General features: G+C 40.3%; 1 protein-coding gene across 44 annotated transcripts in view; it reads left to right on the plus strand.

Annotated features, from left to right (window-relative positions):
• The window catches only part of WDR47 (WD repeat domain 47), a 71,697-nt gene that overhangs the window by 25,005 nt on the left and 20,625 nt on the right, over positions 1–26,067 (plus strand). For 13 of the 44 annotated variants that reach the window (XM_074000027.1, XM_073999987.1, XM_074000028.1 and 10 more), the window contains 6 exons: positions 3,399–3,483; positions 5,597–6,399; positions 12,428–12,554; positions 14,422–14,600; positions 21,444–21,701; positions 25,568–25,643. In XM_074000027.1, coding sequence (XP_073856128.1) covers positions 3,399–3,483; positions 5,597–6,399; positions 12,428–12,554; positions 14,422–14,600; positions 21,444–21,701; positions 25,568–25,643 — 1,528 coding nt within the window. Of the gene's footprint in view, positions 1–3,396; positions 3,505–5,596; positions 6,400–12,427; positions 12,555–14,421; positions 14,601–21,443; positions 21,702–25,567; positions 25,644–26,067 lie in introns of all 44 variants that reach the window. The other 31 variants (XM_074000043.1, XM_074000006.1, XM_074000041.1 and 28 more) reach the window with 5 other exon arrangements.

Consider the following 26,067-nt stretch of genomic DNA (forward strand, 5'->3'; position numbering starts at 1 on the left):
AATTTGTATAATTTTTTTGTAAGATTTTTCCATCTGTTCGTTCATTATAATTATATTTTTCTTTAGGTCCTTCAACATATGAGAGTAGCTGCTTGTTTGCTTGTTTGGTAATTTGGACTTGTGCTTATATCAGGCTCAGTCTCTAATGATTGCCTTTTCTCTTAACTGGGAGTCACTTTTTGTTTTTTTTTAAACTATATCTAATTATTTTGTAAATGTAATCTGCACATTGTAGCTTCACTCTTGAGACTCTGAATTCTGTTCTCTTCCTACATAAAAAGTTTGATTTTTATACAGGCAATTATTTAACTTAGGTAGCTTCAAAATGCAAACTCTTTCTCCCCTCTTATGGATACCAGCCAAAATCTCTGCTCAGTTCTTTGGCCTTTCATCTGTTTTCTCCAGACTCCTTGGAGTCTCCCTTGCATCTTTACAGTTTAGGGGATAGCCAGGGATTTGGGTACCTAAGTTTATACAGTAGATTTTGGTATGTTTCCTACTGTGACTCCCTCCTTTTTTTTGGATCTTCCACTCATTTTTCAGCTGCTCTGGCAGTACCAAACTTTTTTTTTGAGACAAGGTCTCATTCTGTTGCCCAGACTGGAGTGCAGTGGTATGAACACAACTCACTCTAGCCTTGACTTCCTGGGCTCAAGTGATTTGCCTGCTTCAGACTCCTGTGTGGCTGGGACCACAGGCATGTGTCACCCCGCTAGGCTAATTTTTAGATTTTTTATAGAGACCAGGTCTCACTTTGTTGCCCAGGCTGGTCTTGAACTTCTGGGCTGAAACAATCCTCCTGCCTTGGCCTCTCAAAGCACTAAGATTACAAGTATGAGCCATTTTGCTCAGTCAGTACCAGACTCTTCAAGCCACAGCATTCTGTTTGAGTTCTAGCTCACACTGTGTGAACTGGAGAGTGCCCTCAACTGGAAAGCCTTATGCCCTTGAATCTGACCTCTGAAATTTCGGTGTTTTTATTTTTATTTTTTTCTTTGAGACGGAGTCTCACTCTGTTGCCCAGACTGGAATGCAGTGGCACGATCTTGGCTCACTGCAGCCTTCGCTTCCCAGGTTCAAGCGATTCTCCTGCCTCAGCCTCCCGAGTAGCTGGGACCACAGGTGTGCACCACTATACCCAGCTAATTTTTGTATTTTTAGAGATGGGGTTTCACTGTGTTGGCCAGGCTGGTCTCGAACTCCTGACCTCGTGATCCACTCACCTTGGCCTCCCAAAGTGCTGGGATTACAGGCTTGAGCCAACGCACCTGGCAAATTTCTCTTTTTTTAAGGGTTGACTTCCCTCTAATTGTGCCACCTTTTCAAATGCATTCAAAATAGTCATTTTTTGAGGCCAGGCATGGTGACTCACGCCTGTAATCCCAGCACTTTGGAAGGCCAAGGCAGGCGGATCACCTGAGGTCAGGAGTTGGAGACCAGCCTGGCCAAGATGGCAAAATCCTGTCTCTACTAAAAATACGAAAAAAAATTGGCTGGGTGTGGTGGCACATGGTTGTAATCCTGGCTACTTGGGAGGCTGAGGCAGGAGAATCGCTTGAACCTGGGAGGCAGAGATTGTAGTGAGCCGAGACTGTGCCACTGCACTCCAGCCTGGGCGACAGAGCAGGACTGTGTCTCAGTCAATCCATAAACAAAGTAGTCATTTTTTGTATTTTGTGTAGGATTTATTGTTGTTATATGCAGAAAGTTAGCCAGATACAAGTTACTCCATCATTATCAGAAGTTGAACCTCTTGTAATTTTTTGATTTGCTGTTCAGACCATGCTGCTTGATATTTCTTTGCATTTGTACATTCTTCACTTATCTGGAATATTAATCCCTTCCCCATCTCCTGCCTTTACCTGGTACAATTCTGATTGTCTTCTGCGAGTCAGTTATTATGTCTTTTTTTTTTTTTTTTTTAACTTTCCACCCCTTTTGTACAATTGGTTTCATACTTCTTTGAGACCTTGCTGAATTCTGTGAATATTTCATATAATTTATTAGGTAAACCTCTTTTTTAAGGCAGTTTTGTTTTATTAGACACAATTTGCTACTACAGGCCGGGCGCGGTGGCTCAAGCCTGTAATCCCAGCACTTTGGGAGGCCGAGGCGGGTGGATCACGAGGTCAGGAGATCGAGACTATCCTGGCTAACATGGTGAAACCCCGTCTCTACTAAAAATACAAAAAAAAAAAACTAGCCGGGCGTGGTGGCGGGCGCCTGTAGTCTCAGCTACTTGGGAGGCTGAGGCGGGAGAATGGCGTGAACCCGGGAGGCGGAGCTTGCAGTGAGCCGAGATCACGCCACTGCACTCCAGCCTGGGAGACACAGCGAGACTCCGTCTCAAAAAAAAAAAAAAAAAAATAAAAAAAAAAAAAAAAAAAAAAAAATTTGCTACTACAATAGTGGCTGAAAGAATGACTGAAGGTTCATTATTTTTTTCTTTCCAGACTTAGAAATACTTTTTCTATAAATTGCTTTGGGCAATAAAGCTTTTGATTCTTAGACAACTTAGGTAGACTCTTTGCTATCCCTTCCCTCACTGAAAAATTCTTGTTAAAAAGCTTTAAGTTGGGACCAGGTACAGTGGCTGATACTTGTAATCCGAGCACTTTGGGAGGCTGAGGCAGGAGAATTGCTTGAAGCCAGGAATTTGAGATCAATCTGAGCAACAAAGTGAGACCCAGTCTCTACAAAACAATGTTAAAAATTGGCTGGGTGCTGTGATACACAATTGTAGTCCTAGCTGCTTGGGAGGCTGAGGCAGGAGGATTGCTTGGGCCAAAGTTTGAGGCTGTAGTGAGCTGTGATCATGCCACTATCCTCCAGTCTGGGTGACCGAGCAGAAGACTCTGTCTCTATTTTAAAAAAAAAAAAAAAAGCTCTAAGTCTCTATTTCGTAACGTTTTAGAAATGTTAATTTTCTCCTGCCCTTTCAGTCCCATTTTTTATTAGACTTTTCTCATATTTAAAAAGAAAATATTTGATTTAATCTTTCTACAATGTATATGTATATAAAAATGTAACATACCCCATAAATATATACTACTATTTGTCAATGAAAATTTTTTTAATAAAGAAAAAACAGAATGTAAGGTAAACAAAACATTTTGGATATAAGACTTTTGATTTAATATTAGGTAACATTTGATATCTTCTATAAAAATTGGATTTTTGTTTACAATTAATATTGGAAATAGAAATTCATTCTCTGAGTGTTAAATTGATTACTTGTGACTGAACTTTCTTCAGTTATGGCTTCAATATGATAAGAAGCCTTGTAAATTATTTGATTATTTGAATAATTTTCTTAAAGCAAAAGTACTTATATAGTAACTTCTAAGTATATTTGACATCAGACATTGGAAAAATTAATGTTTCATTTTTTTCCACAGGTTTCGTTATATTATCCTGAAGCAGAAGTTTTTAGAAGCTTTATGTGTTAACAATGCAATGTCAGCAGAAGATGAGCCCCAGCATGTAAGATTTTTATTCCTGAAGGTTTGCGCCCTAGTCTTGTTTTCAGTCATAAGTATTTTAGTCACTGAAACGAAGGATTAGCATCACAAGTTTTCGAAGTTTTTATGAGCTGGGTTGGGGCAAGATCTGGTGTTTTCCAGGTGTAGTATTTTCAATCTGTAGTGCTTCTAAACTTGTTCCATGGTTTAAACCAAGATATATAAATAGCTGGCTAGTTGAAGCGTGTGTGCATCTCTCTTGTTTAAGGTAAGTCAGCAATAGCCAAAGTTTGACTTGATGACTCTTCCTCATTTCTTCTTTTTTTAATCCCAGAAGTGGGTTGGTTATGTTTATTTCCTTTTTCTCTTGTCTTTTCCGTATTTTCTTTGATCCAGAGATAGTTTTTTTGCTGAAATGTTTATCTTCATGATTATTTAAATTTAATGAAATTAAATTCATTTTGATTAGGAAAGTGACTTTTAAAGATTCAGTGTTAATACTAAAACCGAGAAAACTTTTATTAAGTTCTAGTAACTGTTAACTGAAGTAAAGTGTATTAGTCCATTTGAGCTTCTATAACAAAATATCATAAACTAGGGGGCTGGTAAACAATAGAAGTTTATTTCTCACAGTTCTGGTAGCTGTAAAGTCCAAGATCAAGGTACCAGCAGATTCGTTGTCTGATGAGGGCTTGTGCTCTGGTTCATGGATGGTGCCTTCTAGCTGTGTTTTTCACCTGGTTAAAGAGGCTAGCTAGCTCTCTGGGGTCTCTTATATGGGCACTAATCTAATTCATGAGGGCTGAGCATTATATAACCCAGTCACCTCCCAAAGGCCCGGCTTTTCTAATACCATTACCTGTGGGGTTAGGATTTCAACATAGGAATTTTAGGGAGGCACAAACATTCAGACTGTGGCAAAAACCAAAGGATTTTACAGTGGAGACTTTCAGATAGAGAAATATTTGCCAGACAATGATGTTCAAAAGTGAAAAGAACACTGGAACATGAGTTAGGAGACCTATTTTTTATTCTGTCTTCGCCACTAATCAACTGAATTACCTTGGTAAATGTGTACCCTGACTTTTCCCATATGTAAGATATGGAGGCTGGACCAGGTGAGCACTGAGGTTCCTTACATCATTAAAAGCTTGTGATTCAAAGACAGTATTCACTATACAAATTATTATAATTTGTCTCTCAGCTAAGCTTCCTTTTTGGTCTGTCTGGATTGTTTTGTAGTAAGTCAACTGTAGGCTTTCCCTTTCCTTTTTTTTTTGAGGCAGAGTCTCGTACTGTCGCCCAGGCTGGAGTGCAGTGGCGTGATCTTGGCTCTCTGCAACCTCAACCTCCCGGGTTCAAGTAATTCTCCTGCCTCAGCCTGTGGAGTAGCTGGGATTACAGGCACCTGCTACCACGCCCAGCTAATATTTTGTATTTTTATTAGAGACAGGGTTTCACTATGTTGGCCAGGCTGGTCTCGAACTCCTGACCTCATGATCTGCCCGCCTTGGCCTCCCAGATTGTTGGGATTACAGGTGCGAGCCACCACGCTCGGCTCCCTTTTCTTGACTCTCTGTCCCCACACAATTTTGCTCTAAGGTAAGTTAGGACTACCAGAATGGCTCTTTTGCCTTTTGGGTAAGCTGGAATAATAGCAGGGTTTATAAACAGTTGAATATTGGCATGCTTCAATTTTTATTTCTAGAAAAATTATTCTTACCCTTAAAAAATTGTATATTTGAGATCTGTGGCACACCTGTGGTCCCAGCTACTTTAGAGGCTAATGATCACTTGAGCCCAGGAGTTCAAGGCTGTAGTGCACTATATTTGTGTGTATGAATAACCCCTGCACTCCAGCATGGGCAGAAGAGTGAGATCCCGTCTTAAGCCTGAATTATAATAGAACAATGTTTTTATAGATAAAAGTTTAATGCGCTAATTAACCAAATTTTTTATTATTTTTATTTTAGTTGTGAAAACATTTTGGTTCCTGTCTTGAAAGCTGTTGCATATCTGACAGATTATATGAGTATTCTGTGGCAATATAATTTATTCTTTGTACTCTTGTTGTTTTCATATTTTACAGCATGTTTTTTATAGTGATTATTTGATCATTTGTATTTTTCTTACAGCTGGAATTTACCATGCAAGAAGCTGTGCAATGTTTACATGCTCTAGAAGAATACTGTCCTTCTAAAGATGACTATAGTAAGCTCTGTTTGCTTTTGACTTTGCCTCGTCTGACCAATCATGCCGAGTTTAAGGACTGGAATCCCAGTACTGCACGAGTTCACTGTTTTGAAGAGGCTTGTGTCATGGTTGCAGAATTCATCCCTGCTGATAGGAAGCTAAGTGAAGCTGGTTTTAAAGCTAGTAACAATCGTTTATTTCAGCTTGTAATGAAAGGCCTACTTTATGAATGCTGTGTAGAATTTTGTCAGAGTAAAGCAACCGGAGAAGAAATTACAGAAAGCGAAGTGCTTCTTGGCATCGACCTCTTATGTGGTAATGGTTGTGATGACTTGGATCTGAGTTTACTGTCATGGCTTCAGAATCTTCCATCTTCTGTCTTCTCTTGTGCTTTTGAACAGAAAATGCTTAATATTCATGTTGACAAACTTCTGAAACCTACAAAAGCTGCATATGCTGATCTTTTGACTCCTCTTATCAGCAAACTCTCTCCCTACCCATCGTCCCCAATGAGAAGACCTCAATCAGCTGATGCCTATATGACCCGCTCTCTGAATCCTGCTTTAGATGGCCTCACCTGTGGACTAACCAGTCATGATAAGAGAATTTCAGACCTTGGAAACAAAACTTCTCCAATGTCACACTCCTTTGCTAACTTCCATTATCCAGGGGTACAAAACCTCAGTAGAAGTCTCATGCTTGAGAATACAGAATGTCACAGTATTTATGAAGAATCCCCTGAGCGGTAAGCATTTGCTTATAAAAATTAGGAAATCTTAGGCCGGGTGAGGTGGCTCACGCCTGTAATCCCAGCACTGTGGGAGGCCAAGGTGGGCAGATCACGCGGTCAGGAGATCGAGACCATCCTGGCTTACATGGTGAAACCCCATCTCTACTAAAAATACAAAAAATGAGCCAGGCGTGGTGGTGGGCGCCTGTAGTCCTAGCTACTTGGGAGGCTGAGGCAGGAGAATGGCATGAATCCAGGAGGCGGAGCTTGCGGTGAGCTGAGCTCGCGCCACTGCACTCCAGCCTGGGTGACAGAGCGAGAATCTGTCTCAAAAAAAAAAAAAAAAAAAAAAATTAGGAAATCTTCAGAAGTTCGAGATAATCTAATTATAGTGTGTATATGTTTTATTTTCTTTGAGACAGGGTCTGGCTCTGTCACCCAAGCTGGAGTGCAGTGGAACAATCTCCCAGGTTAAAATCAGCCTCCTTAGTAGCTGGGACTACCAGCACACGCCACCATACTTGGCTAATTTTTGTATATTTGATAGAGACGGGGTTTTGCAGTGTTGCCCAGGCTGGTCTCAAGCTCCTGGACTCAAGCGAAGCAATCATCCCGCCTCGGCCTCCTAAAGTTCTGGGATTACAGGTGTGAACCACCACGCCCAGGAGTGTGTATGTTTTCTTAATGTTCAGGTCATTTTAGTTGAAAGTTAGTCCTTAATACTTTAGTAAGCGTTTAAAATTTTTGATAATTAAAATTATATGAGAAAAATCTTCATTTTTGTATCTTATTCTTTTGCTGGTTATAAATGTAATATATGTGCTGTGAAGAAAATTTGGAAAATATAGAAGAGTAATAGTATGAGAATTAAAATCCCACACAATCTCATACTTAGACCAGTCTTTTTTTCTCTGAGTACTTTTTTTTTTTTTTGAGATGGAGTTTTGCTCTTGTCACTCAGGCTGAGTGCAGTGGCACCCTCCGTCTCCCAGGTTCAAGTAATTCTCCTGCCTCAGCCTCCCAAGTAGCTGGGATTACAGGCACCTGCCACCATGCCCAACTAATTTTTGTATTTTTAGTAGAGACGGGGTTTTACTATGTTGGCCAGGCTGGTCATGAACTCCTGATCTCAGCTGATCCACCTGCCTCGGCCTCCCAAAGTGCTAGGATTACAGGTGTGAGCCGTTGCACCCGGCTATCTGAATACATTTTAAAAAATTGGGAATGTATTATATAGATTTTCACGTAATCTGCTTTTTCCACTTGAAAGATCATGACTGTTTTCCATATTCTTGAAAATTTCTTGATATCAATGATTAATCATAAGTATGCAGTATTTCATTGTATGACTATGTCACAAATTTAACTCCTTATTGTATAAATTTAACTCCTTATCCTTAAGGATGCCAGATTGTTTCTCCTTTTTTTCTCCTGTACATAGTAGTGTGGAGAACAACCAGAACTTAAAACTCCATAATTATTTCCACTTACTTTATTTAGTAATTTTTATACATATGAAGGAAATAAGTGTTAAAGCCACCATTCAGTTTTTCCTTCAAACCTGGCAAGAAATAGTAAACTCCTGATCAACAGTTATTTATTTCAGGGTTAGGAAACTTTCTGCCTCATTTTTCCAGGAAACCCATGAGTATGTATGGATGGTTTTCTATAACTTAGTGTTGGCACAATGAAGTATTAGTGTTGACTTCAATAAATTTATTTCATGAAAGAGATAAAAATGAAACCTTTTCACATTACATAGGATAGTTGGAGCCATTCTTTGCAGAGGAAGGAGCAGTGGACTCAGAATTTCTGTTTCTAATTACAGCAAGTGAGCTGGGTATGGTGACTCAGGCCTGTAATGCCAGCACTTTGGGAGGCCGAGGCGGTGGATCACTTGAGGTCAGGAGTTCAAGACTAGCTTGTCCAACATGGTAAAACCCCGTCTCTACTAAAAATGCAAAAATTAGCTGGGCGTGGTGGCACATGGCTGCAGTCCCAGCTACTTAGGAGGCTGACGCAGGAGAATCGCTTGAACCTGGGAAGTGGAGGTTGCGGTGAGCCTAGATTGTACCACTGCACTCCAGCCTGGGCGACAAAGTGAGATTCTGTCTCAAGAAATAATAATAATTAGAGCAAGTGGAGATCCTTAGTTAAAGCTTAAGAAATACAGGGTAAGGCTGGGCATGGTGGTTCAAGCCTGTAACCCCAGCACTTTGGGAGGCTGAGGTGGCTGGATCACCTGAGGTCAGAAGTTTGAGACCAGCCTGGCCAACATGGTGAAACCCTGTCTCTACTAAAAATAAAAAAAAATTAGCTGGTGCGTGCCTGTAATCCCAGCTACTTGGGAGGCCGAGGCAGGAGAATCGCTTGAGCCCGGGAGGCGGAAGTTGCAGTGAGCAGAGATCGCACCATTGCACTCCAGCCTAGGCAACAGAGTGAGACTCCATCTCAAAAAAAGAAAAAAGAAATATAGGATAAATGTATAGGGAAACCTTTTCCGTTAAGTTGCTCTGAGATTATAGAGGAGAAGGTTGTGATATTTTCTTTCATGTTCTTTAGAGAGGAGAATCTAACTTCAGTCAGTTAAGTGAGGGACTTCCTAAAGGGTAGGTTAACTTTTTTTTTTTCTTTTTTTTTGAGACGGAGTCTCGCTTTGTTGCCCAGGCTAGAGTGCAGTGGCGCAATCTCGGCTCACTGCAACCTCCGCCTCCTGGGTTCAAGCGATTCTCCTGCCTCAGTCTCTCAAGTAGCTGGGACTATAGGCGCCTGCCACTGTGCCTGACTAATTTTTGTATTTTTAGTAGAGACGAGGTTTCACCATCTTGGCTAGGCTGATCTCGAACTCCTGACCTCATGATCCGCCCACCTCGGCCTCCCAAAGTGCTGGGATTACAGGCATGAGCCACCGCGCCCGGCCTGAACACAGTCTTTAAAGTCAGACATAGGTCTGAACAATAGCTTTGCCATTTACTGGCTGTGTGACCTTGGGAAAGTTACTTAATCTCTCTGAGCCTCAGTTATCTTCTCTATATAATAAAGCATTGACTTGCAAAATGAGATAAAGCTTCTAGTAGAGTGGCAAGCATGTGATTGGTACTCAGGGAATATAAATTTCTTCCCTTCAGAGCTCATAGCTTTGGTAAGGACAGTGTGTCAAAAAGGACTACTAATGAAATGCTGTGAGAGTTACTGTCCTATGGATAAAGTGTAAAAGTTTACTTTGGAACAAATGTACTTATTTTTAAATATATTTTAGATGTAATTTAAAAAATATTGGGACAGGTACGGTGACTCACACCTGTAATCCCAGCACTTTGGGAGGCTGAGGTGAGAGGATTGCTTGAGGCTAGGAGTTTGAGACCAGCTTGGGCAATATAGTGAGACCCCATCTCTATTTATTGTTTTTTTAAATATATATATAAACTCAATTAGACCAATTATGTTAAGTATGCAACATGAGGAGTACTACTTGAAATACTTGAAGTCAGTATCTTTTTTTTTTTTCTTTAAGTGGGTATGCATTTAAAATATATTTCAGACTAGGCACGGTGGATCACTGGAACCCAGGAGTTCAGGACCATCCTGGACAACATGGTGAAAACTTGTCTCTACAGAAAAATACAAACGTATTAGCCAAGCATGGTGGTGTGTGCCTGTAGTCATAGCTACTTGGGAGGCTGAGGTGGGAGGATCGGTTGAGCCCAGAAGGTTGAGGCTGCAGTGAGCCTTGATTACACCACTGTACTCTAGCCTGGGTTACAGCAAGATATCCTATCTCAAAAAAAAAAATTTTTTTTTTTTTTTGGTGATTACTATATGCTAACACCATGCTACAATGTGATTGGACTACTATGGTGAACAAGAAGATAAAACATGAAAGAAAGGGAGTGTGTAATATTTTATAAGGATATCCTTCCGCTTGAACAGAGACACTTAAAATGGAGGAAAAGTCATTTGAAATATGTAAGCTTGAAATGCATGTATTTTAGGCATGGGCCAGCATTGGAATTGGAGTCTGATGACCTGAGTTCGAGTTCAAGCTCTATTTTCTAGCTGTGCAATCTTAGGAAAATCACTTGTTTTTTGAGTCTGTTACCTCTCTGTGAAGTGGGTCTTATAACCTGTTTCACAGGTTATTGTGCAAGTTAAATGAGATAATGCATATGGAAGTTCTGTATATGTTGCAAAATTAAATGAAATGTTACTTTTTGAAGGTTATTTTATTCTTTATACAGTTAATAGCTCTTACAAATTTTTCTTTGTGGACATAAAAGGAGACTTCTTATGGTCATTAGTAATTTACAGCACAGCCTGGTAGCCAAAAAACTCCTCCTCAGTCTTTTTTTTTTTTTTTTTTTTTTTTGAGAGGGAGTCTAGCTCTTATTGCCCAGGCTGGACTGCAATGGCGCGATCTCAGCTCACTGCAACCTCTGCCTCCCAGGTTCAAGTGATTCTCCTGCCTCAGCCTCCCAAGTAGCTGGGATTACAGGCATGTGCCACCATGCCCAGCTAATTTTGTATTTTTAGTAGAGACACGGTTTCTCTATGTTGGTCAGGCTGGTCTCATACTCCCGACCTCAGGTGATCCGCCACCCTCAGCCTCCCAAAGTGTTGGGATTACAGGTGTGAGCCACTGTGCCTGGCGCAAAGAAAGTCTTCTAATAAAATCTCAAAAATTCTTAAAATTGTATAGAAACGTATTGGAGGAAAAAATCTTCAGATAACAAAACTGTAAGTTTATATTTTATAAAGATAATTTAGGCATTATGTTATCCAACTTATTATTTGTATTCATCAGCCTATTTTAAGCCGAGCTACAGAGAATATAAGTGACTGTCCCAAGGCCACACAACTGATTTTATTTTTTATTTATTTTTAGTTTTATTTTTTTGAGGTAGAGTCTTACTCTATCACCAGGCTGGAGTGCAGTGGCCTGATCTCAGCTCACTGCAACCTCTGTCTCCCTGGTTCAAGCGATTATCTTGTCTCAGCCTCCCAAGTAGCTGGGACTACAGGCGCATACCACGCCCAGCTAATTTTTGTGTTTTTAGTAGAAACGGGGTTTCACCATGTTGGCCAGGATGGTCTCGATCTCCTGACCTCGTGATCTGCCCACCTCAGCCTCCTAAAGTACTGGGATTACAGGCATAAGCCGCTGCGCCTGGCCCATACAACTGATTTTAAACTGGAGACCTACTCTCACTCTCCCTACCTAATAACCCATTACTCCTCCATTAAGACCTTCCTATTTTTAAAAACTCTTTTTGTGGTATTTTTAAGAGAAGAAAGGAATATAAAAAATCTATTTGTGTATAGTTTATACACAGGCTAAATATTCTTTTTTTATTTTTTGAGACAAGGTCTCACTCTGTCACCCAGGCTGGAGTGCAGTGGTGTGATCTTGACTCACTGTAACCTCTACCTCCTGGGATCAGGTGATCCTTCCACTTCAGCCTCCCGAGTAGCTGGGACCACAGGTGCCCCACCACACCCAACTAATTTTTTTTTTTTTTAAAAGAGACTGGGCTTCGCCATGTTGCCCAGGTTGGTCTCAAACTTCTGAGCTCAAGCAAGTTGCCTGCCTTGGCCTCCCAAAGTGCTGGGATTACAGGCGTGAGCCACTGTGCCTGGCCTATTCATTTTTTAAAATTAAAATTTCTTGGCTGGGCTTGGTGACTCATGCTTGTAATCTCAGCACTTTGGGAGGCTGGGGAGGGTGGATCGCTTGAGATCAGGAGTTTGAGACCAGCCTGGCTAACATGGTGAAACTCCATCTCTACTAAATATACAAAAAATTAGGCAGGTGTGGTGGCAGGCACTTGTGTTCCCAACTACTCTGGAGGCTGAGGCAGGAGAATTGCTTGAACCTGAGAGGTGGAGGTTACAGTGAGCGGAAATTACATCACTGCACTCCAGTTGGGGCTACAGAGAGAGACTCTGTCTCAAAAATAATAATAATAAAATAAAATTTCTCTAACTAAAATATATTTTCCTTTACTCCCCCCTCTGCCTTTTTGTTTTTTTTGCACGTTTCTGGAAGAAGTGATACACCTGTTGATGCACAGAGGCCTATAGGCAGTGAAATCTTGGGCCAGAGTTCAGTTTCAGAAAAAGAGCCTGCAAATGGAGCACAGAATCCAGGACCAGCTAAACAAGAAAAAAATGAGGTAATATTTACTATACCTAGTGTTTTTCAGAGTTATTCTCTTTGTAAGAAGTAATAGAATTTACTTAGAATATAAAAAGAATTTTCTGATATTTGGGAGTAGGAAAGAATATACATAGATTTTCTTATTATTAGCTTACTTTCTCTCCTCTCTTCAACGAATATGTGATGTATTTAGTTGCCTTTATGTATTCTGGAGCAATTTTAACAGGTCAATTTATTAACAATATAAAATATTACAGGTGACATTGCATGGTTTGCATGCTTTGTGACTCAAGTAATTGAGCTTACATTAAACATGGCTAGTTTACATTTTTAAGATATATGGCCTATATTTTACTAATTAGATTTAAGAATAAGAAATTAAACATTTTAAATATAGAATAAAACTTTTATCCAAGTCCAGGGTTCTAGTGTTTTTGTGAGGAAATTTTATTGTGAAATAGGATATAAGTTTTGTATAGGCTGGGTGTGACAGCTCCTGCCTGTAGTCCTAGCACTTTGGGAGGCCAAGACAGGTGGATCACCTGAGCTCAGGAGTTCAAGACCGACCTAAGCAACATGGTGAAACCCCATCTCTACTAAAAATACAAAAAATTTGCAGGGCGTGATGGCACAGCTACCTGTAGTCCCAGCTGCTCGGGAGGCTGAGGCAGGAGAATCGCTTGAACCTGGGAGGCAGAGGTTGCAGTGAGCCAACATTGCACCACTGCACCCCATCCTGGGCGACAAAGTGAGACTCTGTCTCAAACAAACAAACAGGTTTATATAGCATGCCATTTCTAAGGGGTTAAGTGGTTTTAATAAGTTAAATATGTTTTTTGTTTTCAACTATTAAGAATGTATTTATAGCAATGCAGGAAAAAAATTAAAATTAAAAAAAGAATGAAGTAAAAAAATTACTGTTAAAAGTACATTGATATGCACCAAACATATCAATGTACTTTAAAATATGATGCTTTAAATATGATGCAAATATTGAGAGAGCTGAAGGAAGAAATAGTTTTGCAATAATAGTTGGAGACTTCAATACCCTACTTACAATAATGGATGAAACATCTAAGTAGAAGTTCAATAAGGATATAGAGGACTTGAACAATACTGTAAACCAACTAGACCTGACAGACATATATAAAACACTCCACTCAATAACAGCAGAATACATACCCTTCTCAAGTGTACATGGAACATTTTTTAGTACTAATTTAGGGCTATTGGTAATTGTGCTGCGATAAACATACACTTGCAGGTGTCTGTTTGATATGGTGACTTATTTTCCTTTGAGTGGATACTCAGTGGGATTGCTGGATTGAATGGTAGATCTAGTTCTTTGAGAAATCACCATACTGTTTTTTTCCATAGAGACTGTACTAATTTATATTCCCTCCAGCAATGTGTAAACATTCCCTTTTACCCCATCCATTCCAACATCTATTGTTTTTTAATGATGGCCATTCTGGCTGGGGTAAGTTGGTATCTCATTATGCTTATTAAATATTAATGCCATCCCGCAGCATGGATATTTTTAAAGAAATGCCAGATTTGTATTAGTCTTTATCTACATTCATATTTTCTGATCATGGCCCCCTTGTAAGCATTATAATTTGTATTTTTATTTTGGGTTAGTCCGGGAACCAAGGCAACCATTCATTTCGGTCAGTCTGTTTCTGTGGAATAAAGCAAATTAACGGATCCACTTGAGTATTAAGACTCATACTGTTTTTCAAAGAGCAATAGATTAAGTATTTTTGATTGTTAAATATAGCTAATTGTATATTTTATTCAGCTTTTATAAAAAGTACTGTTGAGTGAAGACATATTCTGTCATAATTTGCTCAAATATGTATATTTTTTCTAATGTTTTTAAGCTTCGAGATTCAACAGAACAATTTCAAGAATATTATAGGCAAAGATTACGCTATCAACAGCATTTAGAACAGAAGGAGCAACAGCGGCAGATATACCAACAGATGTTGCTTGAAGGAGGCGTGAATCAGGAGGATGGTCCTGATCAGCAGCAGAATCTTACTGAACAGTTCCTTAATAGGTTGGTCTTCTAGTCACTTTTTAAAATATGGAGTTATTTGAAAGCTATTTAAAACATGCAATAACTGCTACTTTCTATGTATAGTTGGACATTTTAAGGCTTTTTAAGCATTTCAAGTAATGTGGAGTTACATACTGCTTTCTAGTCACAGCATTCTGAGGGCTCATCTAGTTTCGTCCTTATTCCCTAAGCAACTAGAGCAGAAGAGTGCAGAGGTTCAGTGCACAGGCTGAACCTGTGCATAGCCGACAGCCAGGTGGATTCAGCTGTCCCAGGGTAACTGAGAATCTAGGGGAAGTTACTCTAGTTCTTTTTATCTCTTTATCTGCTGCCTTTTTTTTTTTTTTTTGAAACAAGGCTCTCACTGTCTCCCAGACTGGAGTGCAGAGGTGCGATCTTGGCTCACTGCAGCCTCAACTTCCTGGGCTCAAGTGATCCTCCTGCTTCAGCCTCCTGAGTAGCTGGCATTACAGCACACACCACCACACCCACCTAATTTTTTTATTTTTTGTAGAGATGGGGTTTTGCCCTGTTGCCCAGGCTGCTCTCAAACTCCTGGCCTCAAGCAGTCCGTTCACCTTGGCCTCCCAAAGTGCAGGGATTACAGTCCCTGTTCTGGCCCTTATCTACTTCTTATTTCCTCTAACCTTCTTACAAGGTTACCATGAGGATAAATAGAGTTAATCTGTGTGAAGTGCTTACAACAGTATCTGGCACACTGTAAACACCGTGTTGTTAGCTGCTATTTTTATTGTTACTAAAGTGCTTAAACCTATACATTTTTTTGATTTGATATATTAAAATGATTGTTATAATTTCTGCCAAAACAATATGAACTACATTTATTGTTTGCAATTATAGGAGAAATATATACACACGTGTTTTTATTTTTTATTATTTTATTTAATTAATTTATTGATTTATTTATTCTTGAGATGGAGTTTTACTCTATCGCCCAGGCTGGAGTGCAGTGGCGCGATCTTGACTCACTGTAACCTCTGCCTCCTGGGTTCAAGCAATTCTCCTGCCTCAGCCTCCCGAGTAGCTGGGATTACAGGCAGACGCCACCACACCTGGCTAATTTTGTATTTTTTTAGTAGAGATGGGGTTTCATTGTGTTGGGCAGGCTGGTATTGAACTCCTGGGCTCAAGTGATCCACCCATTCCCAAAGTGCTGGGATTACAGGCATGAGCCACTGCACTCCTGGTCTTATGTGTGTGTTTTTAGAATTCAATAAAATAATAAATATTTAAGCAATGATTGTTGGAAGATTAAGTCAATTAATATATACAAATGTGCTTACAACAGTTCTGGCACATAGGAAGTGTCCTATAAATGTTGGCTATCATCATGGTTACAATTAGGTAACTGTAATGGTGACTGTTAGCTCTTCACTTGATTCAACAATATTGGAAGTAATCTGCTTGACAACTCTGAGTGTTATGTAAGTCAATGAGCCTGAAATTGATCCTGTCTTCAAACCTTCACAAAGGGAGTGGGGTTTTTTTTGTTTTTTTTGTTCTTTTTTGAGATGGAGTCTCACTCTGTCACTCAGGCTGGAGTGCAGTAGCACGATCTAATCACAGCTTGCTGCACCCTCTACTACCCTAGTTGAAGGGATTCTCCCATCTCAGCCTCCCAAAGTGCTGGGATTACAGGTGTGAGCCACCACACCTGGCCTTTTTTTTTTTTGAGACGGAGTCTCACTCTGTCACTCAGACTGATGGTGGTGCAATCTGGGCTCAGTGGAACCTCCACCTCCCAGGTTCAAGCGATTCTCCTGCCTCAGCCCCCTGAGTAGCTGGGATTACAGGTACACACCACCACACCTGGCTAATTTTTGTATTTTTAGTAGAGGCATGATTTCACCATGTTGGTCAGGCTGGTCTCAATCTCCTGACCTGCCCGCCTCAGCCTCCCAAAGTGCTGGGATTACAGGTGTAAGCCACTGCGCCCACCCTTTTTGGTTTTTAAATGGAGATAGAGTCTTGCTATGTCATCCCAGGCTGGAGTGCAGTGGTGTGATCATATCTCACTATAACCGTGAACTCCTGGGCTCAAGCGCTCCTCCTGCCTTGGCCTCCCAAAGCTCTGAGATTACAGGCATGAGTCATCGTAGCCGGCTCACACAAGGATTGTTTAAACTGGTGGTCTCAAGAGTCTAAATAGGCCTCTGAACATCCAGTTTGAGTATCATTTTCTTATCATCTCTGATGAAGTCAGTGGCTTGTCAGAATTATTCTTATTTGATGAATTGCCATTTCTGATTTTTGGATGTTTTCTTCATAGCCATAAAAGTCATGAATGTAATTTTAATTTCTGACCAACTTATTTTGCAGTAAGAGCAGATATCTAGCAGTGAGAAGATGAAATGGCAAAGTTCTGTGACCCTCCTCCCCAGTAGTGATTAGTGATATATGTCCTCAGAAAAAGGCCGGGCGCGGTGGCTCAAGCCTGTAATCCCAGCACTTTGGGAGGCCGAGACGGGCGGATCACGAGGTCAGGAGTTCGAGACCATCCTGGCTAACACGGTGAAACCCCGTCTCTACTAAAAAATACAAAAAACTAGCCGGGCGAGGTGGCAGGCGCCTGTAGTCCCGGCTACTCGGGAGGCTGAGGCAGGAGAATGGCGTAAAAACCCGGGAGGCAGAGCTTGCAGTGAGCTGAGATCCGGCCACTGCCCTCCAGCCTGGGCGACACAGCGAGACTCCGTCTCAAAAAAAAAAAAAAAAAAAAAAAAAAAAAAAAAAGTGAAATTATTCAGGAAGGTTCATCTTTCCTTTAAAGACAATCATAAATAGAATTTAAATTCTTCTTTTTTTTTTTTAATTTGAGACAGGGTCTCGCTCTGTTGCCCAGTCTGGAGTTGCAGCAGTGTGGTCATGGCTCACTGCAGCCTCGACCTTCCACCTCTGGGGCTAAAGTGATCCTCCAGCCACCACAAACAGCTAATTTTTGTATTTTTTGTAGAGAGGAAGTTTCTTCACCATGTTGCCCAGACTGATCTTGAACTCCTGAGCTCAGGCAATCCTCCTGCCTCAGCCTCCTGAAGTGCTGGGATTACAGGCGAGAACCACCATGTCTGGCCTAGAATTTAAATAATTTAAATTCTGTCTTGTAATTTAAGTTTATTTTTAGTATATTTATTGTTTTGTTTTTGTTTTTGATACGGAGCCACTGTGCCCGGTCCATCCTAAATTTTTATATATTAGTTTCCCATAAATTTTCTGCATTCTCTTTTTTTTTTTTTTTTTGAGACGGAATCTTGCTCTGTTGCCCAGGCTGGAGTGCAGTAGCGTGATTTTGGCTCACCGCAAGCTCTGCTTCCTGGGTTCACGCCATTCTCCCGCCTCAGCCTCCGGAGTAGCTGGGACTACAGGCGCCCGCCACCACGCCTGGCTAATTTCTTTTTTTTGTATTTTTAGTAGAGACGGGGTTTCACCGTGTTAGCCAGGATGGTCTCGATCTCCTGACCTTGTGATCCACCTGCCTCGGCCTTCCAAAGTGCTGGGGGTACAGGCTCATTCCTGGCCCGATATTTTTGTTTCATTATTTTTTCTAGACTCTTTAGTTTTATATATTTGAGCCTGTACTAGGGCTTTAAGATACCTAATATCAAGGACAAATTGAATGGAGATAGGATCTGTAAATTAAAATGTGCTTTTTCCTCTTAATGTTTTATTCTTCCAAATCACTCTTGCTGCAGGTCATTATTTCCAGATTTAAGTTTTACTTCTTCCTTCTGAGGGGCATAGAAAGAAGAGAAATAAGTTGTGTTATACAATTAGATCTTACTGAAAAAATTATAGCATGATATGAATTTTATTAATAATGCTATATCATTACTTTATACCTCTTGATCTTTTGTTTTTATTAATACTAATAACTGGCACCATTGATTTGACAGTTAATAGGCATATTCAGCCTCTTCCCCATCCCACCCCATTTTAAGAGAGTTCAAATGCTATATTAACTTTTTTTTTTTTTTTTTTTTTGAGACGGAGTCTCGCTCTGTCGCCCAGGCTGGAGTGCAGTGGCCGGATCTCAGCTCACTGCAAGCTCCGCCTCCCGGGTTCACGCCATTCTCCTGCCTCAGCCTCCCGAGTAGCTGGGACTACAGGCGCCCGCCGCCTCGCCCGGCTAGTTTTTTGTATTTTTTTAGTAGAGACGGGGTTTCACTGGGTTAGCCAGGATGGTCTCGATCTCCTGACCTCGTGATCCGCCAGTCTCGGCCTCCCAAAGTGCTGGGATTACAGGCTTGAGCCACCGCGCCCGGCCCATTTTTTTTTTTTTTTTTTTTGAGGTGGAGTCTTGCTGTTTCCTAGGCTGGAGGGCAGTGGCGTGACCTTGGCTCACTGCAACTTCTGCCTCTCAGGTTCTAGCGATTCACCACCTCAGCCTCCCAGGTAGCCGGGGACTACAGGCGTCCACCACCATGCCTGGCTAATTTTTGTATTTTTAGTAAAGATGAGGTTTCGCCATGCTGGCCAGGCTGGTCTCAAACTCCCTACCTCAGGTAATCTGCACGCCTCGGCCTCCCAAAGTGCTGGGATTACAGACATGAGCCACTGTGCCTGGCCTGTATTAGCATTTTAAATGCTTTTTATACTTAGCGTTTTTCTGAAGTGTATTTGACCTCATATCCTTTTTTAAGGAGAGTATAAAAAAGATATATGTACATTTCACAAGAAATGTGTTTCACAGAACACAATTTGAGAAATGCTATTTAATTACAATTTTTAACTGATACATATTTAGTAAAGGCTAACAGTTCCTCTAATAATATTGAGCTGCTTTTTTGTAAGTATTTTTTAAGCCTTAAAAATATACACACACAATGTTTAATATAGGAAAATTTAAAAATACCATGAGCCACAATACCTCTCAATAATTGTACTCCCTGTGTTAGTCCTTTCTTATATTGAATCTCAGCCGGAGAAAGTGATGCTGGGCTAGTTTTGGGTCTAAATCTTCCTTCCTCTCTCCCTCTCCTTTCTCCTCTCTTCTCTTCCTTCCCCTCCTCTCCCCTCCTTTCCCCTCTTCCGCCCTCTCCTATCCTCTCCTTCCTTTCTTTTCCTTTCCTTTCCTTTCCTTTTTCCTTTCCTTTCCTTTTTTTGTTTTCTCTTTTCTCTTTTCTTTTCCCTTCCCTCCCTCCCTCCCTTCCTTCCTTCCTTCCTTCCTTCTTTCCTTTTTTTTTTTCTTTCTTTCTTTCTTTCTTTTTTTTTTTTCTGAGACAGGATCTTACTTTGTTGCCCAGGCAGGATCATGGCCCATTGCAGCCTTGACCTCCTGGGCCCAGGCAATCCTTCCACCTCAGCTTTCCAAGTAGCTAGGACCATAGGCATGCACCACCATGTCTGGCTACATTTTTCTTTTTCTTTTTCTTTTTTTTTTTGGTAGAGACAGGGTTTCCCTCTGTTGCCCAGGCTAGTCTCAAATTCCTGGGCTCAAGCAATCCTTCTGCCTTGGCCTCCCAAAGTGCTGGGATTATAGGCTTGAGCCACTGCTCCTGCCCATGGGTCTAAATCTTTTTTTTTTTTTGGAGATGGAGTCTCACTGTGTCGCCCAGGCTAGAGTACAGTGGTGTGATCTCAGCTCACTGCAACCTCTGCTTCCTGGGTTCAAGTTATTCTCGTGCTTCAGCCTTCTGAGCAGCTGGGATTACAGACATCTGTCACCATGCTTGGCTAATTCTTGTATTTTTAGTAGAGATGGTGTTTCACCATGTTGACCAGGTTGGTCTCGAACTCCTGACTTCAAGTGATCCGCCCACCTCAGCCTCCCAAAGTGCTGGGATTACGGCTGTGAGTCACTGCACCTGGCCCATGAGTCTAAATCTTAAAAGAGTAAAGTAGCATCCTGTTTGTGCCCTTTGTAGCCCTGATCTCAACGTAAGGAGTCAGGCTACAGTAATGGAAAGACTATTTGTTGAGGGGAAGGCCCTGAGGCTAACTTGTTTTGCTCCCTGTTTTATCTCCCTGTTGTCTAGATCAGAGCCTGGCAAACAGTATTCGTAGAATGAATTAATGAGTGAATGAGTACATGTAGAGTATTAGGGATGCCATTTGACTTTTTACTCATCATGGCCTGCTCAAGTCATCCATTTCCTACTTGATACTACTCAAGACAGATGGAATGAAAATGGCTTGTTTTGTTGATGAGCAATTTTGGTAGTGGTGATATTGTTATTGACTCTTTTTGAAAGTTAAGTTTTAAATGGAAAATTAAACCAAAGTTATATTGGGAAGAAGCATTTTTTTTTTTTTTTTTTTTTAAATAAAAGCTGCTTTCAAAAAGTCTGTGATACTGGCTGGGCACAGTGGTTCATGCCTATAATTCCAGCACTTTGGGAGGCCAAGGCGGGAGGACAGCTTGAACCCAGGAGCTGAGGACCAGTCTAGGCCGTATAGGGAGACTGTCTCCACAAAAAATTTGAATAGTTAACTGGTCATGATAGTGTGCACCTGTTGTCCCAGGTATGTGTGGGAGCTGGAAGGATTGCTTGAGTCCCGCAGGTCAAGGCTGCTGTGAGCCATGATCATGCCACTCTGTACTTCAGCCTGGGCAACAGAACGAGACCCTGACTCAAAAAAAAAAAAAAAAAAAAGAAAAGTCTATAATGCCCATTATGCCTATCTTCTTTAGTGTTTTACTATGGGAAAATGTGGATCTTCTTTCAGTATCTTGGTTATGTCTTAAGTTAATGGTGGTAATTTTTAACACTAAATTTGCCGTAGATTATATATGTGCATATATTTACCTTTTCACACTTTTAATCTTGTATATATTAGGAATGCATTTAAGTTTTTATTTTAAAATGATTATATTGTTTAATTTTATAGGTCCATTCAAAAGCTTGGTGAGTTAAATATTGGAATGGATGGCCTTGGTAATGAGGTATCAACACTCAGCCAGCAATGTAATGGGAGCAAAGGCAATGGATCTAATAGTTCTTCTGTGACTAGTTTTACTACGCCACCCCAAGACTCTAGTCAGAGATTAACACATGATGCTTCAAATATTCATACAAGCACTCCTCGTAATCCTGGATCAACAAATCACATACCTTTTCTGGAGGAATCACCTTGTGGAAGCCAAATGTAAGTGCTTGACTTTGTAAAACCTGGAAATATTAGCTTACTACTAATGACTAGAAGGTTGAACTTGTCTTTGGAGCCTTAAAAGTTTTTAGAGCTTACTGCCTACCAATATTTTTTCCCTAATCTGCCTTCATTCGTCTATATTCTGTTCTACCAACGTCTAAGTCTCTTTATAGTTTTCATTTTCCTTCTATTTTTCTTTTTGCTTCCTCACTACCACCAAGGCAATTATATTTTTTATAAGCCATCCTACTCAAAGAACTACAGTTTTAGGATCTCTAAGTCTTCTTGATTTTCTTTTTTCTTCAATTGGCATCTTTGAACAAATAATCTTAAAATTCAGACTTTCAGGGCATAGAAAGATGTTTTACAGTCTGGTGGAATGATTGCAGCTGCAGTGTTGGCCGCTTTGGCAATTACAGCAGTGGAAGACTGCATATTTACATTTTCACTATTCAGGGAAAATTTTTATCTTGCTGTCATTAGTATACAAGTGTTAATTTATGCAATGGGAATAGTTAAGGACCGTTTTCTTTATTCTTAGCATAAAACAGTTTTCAGGGTGGTTCATTAAAAAATGTATAAGATGAGATTCCCAGCTTTTTGGCTGAGATTAAGTACAAAAATGCATAACTTGCTTTTGGCACTTGGATGCTTATAGGAATTCACTTTATAAATAATTAGTGTCAAAAACCTAGTTTTATTTCAGAGCATACATTCAATTTTTGCTTTTCTAAATTTTTATTTTTTTAATATTTGCTTTTTATTACAGTTTTCATAATAGTTGTTTTGAGTACTTTCGAAACAAGAACTCAAATTTTAAAATTTAATTTTTGTTTTTGTCCATGTAATATACATACATGATTTCAAAAGACAAATAGTACTTCAAGGCTTAAAATAGAACCCATCTTTGTCCATGGTTTTATTTCTTATTGGCTGCCATTTTCAACCCATTTGGCTATTTTTTCTGATACATATAATACAGTTTTTTTTTTTTTTTTTTTTTTTTAAAGATGGGCTCTCACTATGTTGCCTAGGCTGGTCTTGAACTCCTGGGTTTAAGTGATCCTCCTACCTCAGCCTGCCAAAATCCTGGGATTACAGGAGCGAACCACCACACCCAGCCTTTTGCTATATCCGCATTTCTCAATAATATACTTCTATTACTGTTTTGCTTTTTTGAGATGGAGTTTTGCTCTTGTTGCCCAGGCTGGAATGCAGTGGCAATTCTCCGGCCTCAGTCTCCTGAGTAGCTGGGATTACAGGCATGTGCCACCATGCCCAGCTAGTGTTTTGTATTTTTGGTGGAGACAGGGTTTCACCATGTTGGCCAGGCTGGTCTCGAACTCCTGACCTCATGATTCGCTCACTTCAGCCTTCCAAAGTGCTGGAATTACTGGCATGAGCCACCACACCCAGCCTCTATTACTGTTTTTGCTATGTGTTGATTCCCTACCATACTCTTCATGCATGGCACCCTCAATTGGTCTATCCCTTATCTTCAGTATATATCAATTTTTGTTTAAATCAGTATCAGTGTTAACATTACTATGACCTTGTAAATGTTATTTACAACTGAGTCATGTAGTGCCATATGATTATATTTCTTTTTCGTATAGCTTCTTGTTTTTCCTGGAGACAATAATTGCATCAAGTTGTTGTACATGTGTCTGTACATGATTAGTTTTCTTAATATTTATCACTAAACTATCTGTAAGTGCTTTGACAGAATTATAAGATCATAAAACTTCTCTCATTAATTGTAAAAAGTATCAGAAATTTCTCTATTCCATTTTTTCTCCTTGGGAGATGTCCCTCCAGGATCACTCCTGTTTCACTTTATATTTATTGCTTTTTTGATCACTTAGATAGAATCTTGGGACTTTCCTTACTGTTCTCTTGGGGTTTCCTTTACCTCATCTCTTTATTAAGTTCCCTGTTTTTAACATCTCACAGTTACCTGAAAAGGGATACATTAGAGGTGAAGTTTCTGAGACTTTGCATGTCTAAAAATGTGTTTGCTTTTTCACCGTTTTTGTTAGTATTGCTGGGTATAGAATTCTAGGATGAAAATCATTCCTCAGTATTTCAATGGCATTGCTACATGGTCTTCCAATTTTAGTGTTCTGAGTAAAAAGTCCGATGCTATTTTGATTCCTCATTGTCTTTTTTTCTTTTTTCTTTTTTGAGACAGGGTCTTGCTCTGGCTCCCAGACTGGAGTGCAGTGGTGCAGTCTTGGCTCACTGCAACCCCCACCTCCTGGGTTCAAGTAATTCTTGTGTCTCTGCTACCCTAGCAGCTGGTACTGCAGGTACACGCCACCACACCCAACTAATTTTTGTATTTTTCGTAGAGATTGGGTTTCACCATGTTCACCGTGTTGGTGAGGCTGGTTGATTCCTCATTCTTTGGGTGAGGCCTATTGCTCCTTCTACTCTGGAATTTTTCAGGTTCTTCGCTTCCCTGATAGTCTGAAACTTCATGATGATATAGAAAATAGACCTCAGAATGATTCTATTTTTCTTCATTCTTCTGGGTATTTCATGGGCCCTTTTAAGTTGGAAACTTAAGTTCTAGGAAATTAAAAAATTATTATTTAGCAATTTCCTCACTTCCGTTTTCTATGGATTTACTTTTTTCTACCATCATATTTTAATTTTCTAAGAGGTCTTTCTTATTATCTAATTTCTTTTCCTTTTTAAAAAATAGATATTGCTCTTGTTTCCTTATTAATCCATTATTTCCTCTTCTATCTAAGGATTTAAATTATATTTTTGTAGCTTTTGTTCCCTAAATTGCTTCTCTTCTCCCAAGTTCATTTTTCTGTTCATTTTAGTCTATACCTTTTATCTAGGCTTTCTTCAGGTATCTAGAAAGCTTTGGCTGGCTGTAAACAGTGAGGCATTAAAACAAAAACTGGCCGGGTATGGTGGCTTACACCTGTAATCCCAGCAATCTGGGAGGTTGAGGGGGGAGGATTGCTTGAGCCCAGGAGTTCGAGACCAGCCTGGGCAACATAGCGAGACCCCGTCTCTATTATATTTTATAATATTAAATAAAAAATTAAAAAGCTGATTAGAAGGAAGGGCTACATATGTGGGTGGATCTGTCTGCCTGTTGGCCTCATAAAAAGTGATTAAGTGGAAACATAGTTTTACTAAGGGACCCTTAACTGTGAGTTTCTGATATTTTTTTCTCTTGGGCCAGATAATTTCCCTGGAGCATTCTCCAGCGTCCTGTCTGGGGTTGGATTTAAGCATAGCAAACAGGATTCTGGAACTAAGCAAGAGAAGGGTACTTGACATCTCACTATAAAATATGTGGACTTTGACTTAATTTTCTTTCCAGAATGGCTTTTCTTTTTTTTTTTTTTTTTTTTTTGAGACGGAGTCTCGCTGTGTTGCCCAGGCTGGAGTGCAGAGGCGTGATCTCGGCTCACTGCAAGCTCCGCCTCCCGGGTTCACGCCATTCTCCCGCCTCAGCCTCCCAAGTAGCTGGGACTATAGGCGCCGCCACCACGCCCGGCTAGTTTTTTGTATTTTTAGTAGAGACGGGGTTTCACCATGTTAGCCAGGATAGTCTCGATCTCCTGACCTCGTGATCCACCCGCCTCAGCCTCCCAAAGTGCTGGGATTACAGGCTTGAGCCACCGCGCCTGGCCCAGAATGGCTTTTCATCTCCTCCTTACAACTCCCATTGGTGCTACTGAATCCAGAGGCTATTTTAATAAATGTCTCCCGAGAGTAACTTTGGAGTCAGCTAGGATTGTTTGCTAAAAAGAAAAATTAGTGTTTGAAAGGGTAAATTAATTTAGTTTCTATTTTGATACATGGAGTAAACTTTACTTGAATTTCTACTCCCACAGCTCATCAGAACATTCGGTCATTAAGCCACCTCTTGGAGATTCTTCAGGGAGTCTATCAAGGTCAAAAGGGGAAGAGGTAATACTTTGGGGAAGGAAGTTTTTTTGTTTTCATATGCACTTGTAAATTTTGCTAAGGAATTCTCAATTCAAAGAAAGAACGGTTTTAGTCAGACGTGGTGTACAGTACCTAGGAGGCTGAGGCAGGAGAATGTCTTGAGCCCGGAAGTTTGAGACTGTAGAGTACTAGATCGCACCTGTGGATAGCCGCTGCACCACTCCAACCTGGGCAACAGAGTGAGACCTCGTGTCTTTAAAAAAAAAAAAAAAACTTTTAAAAAAGTAGTTATTACTGCTAATATTGGTATTTATTTCAAGGCTCAGGGCAGTTGAGCTCTCAGTGGTGTAACTGAAGAGGGAGCCTTAGAAAGCACAGTTGGACATGTGGGAGTGTTCATATTAATGGCCCAGTAGCGGCCTTGGGACATGAATTGAGGCTCTGT

The sequence above is a fragment of the Macaca fascicularis genome, chromosome 1 (genome assembly GCF_037993035.2).
Source record: "Macaca fascicularis isolate 582-1 chromosome 1, T2T-MFA8v1.1".
NCBI lineage: Eukaryota > Metazoa > Chordata > Mammalia > Primates > Cercopithecidae > Macaca > Macaca fascicularis.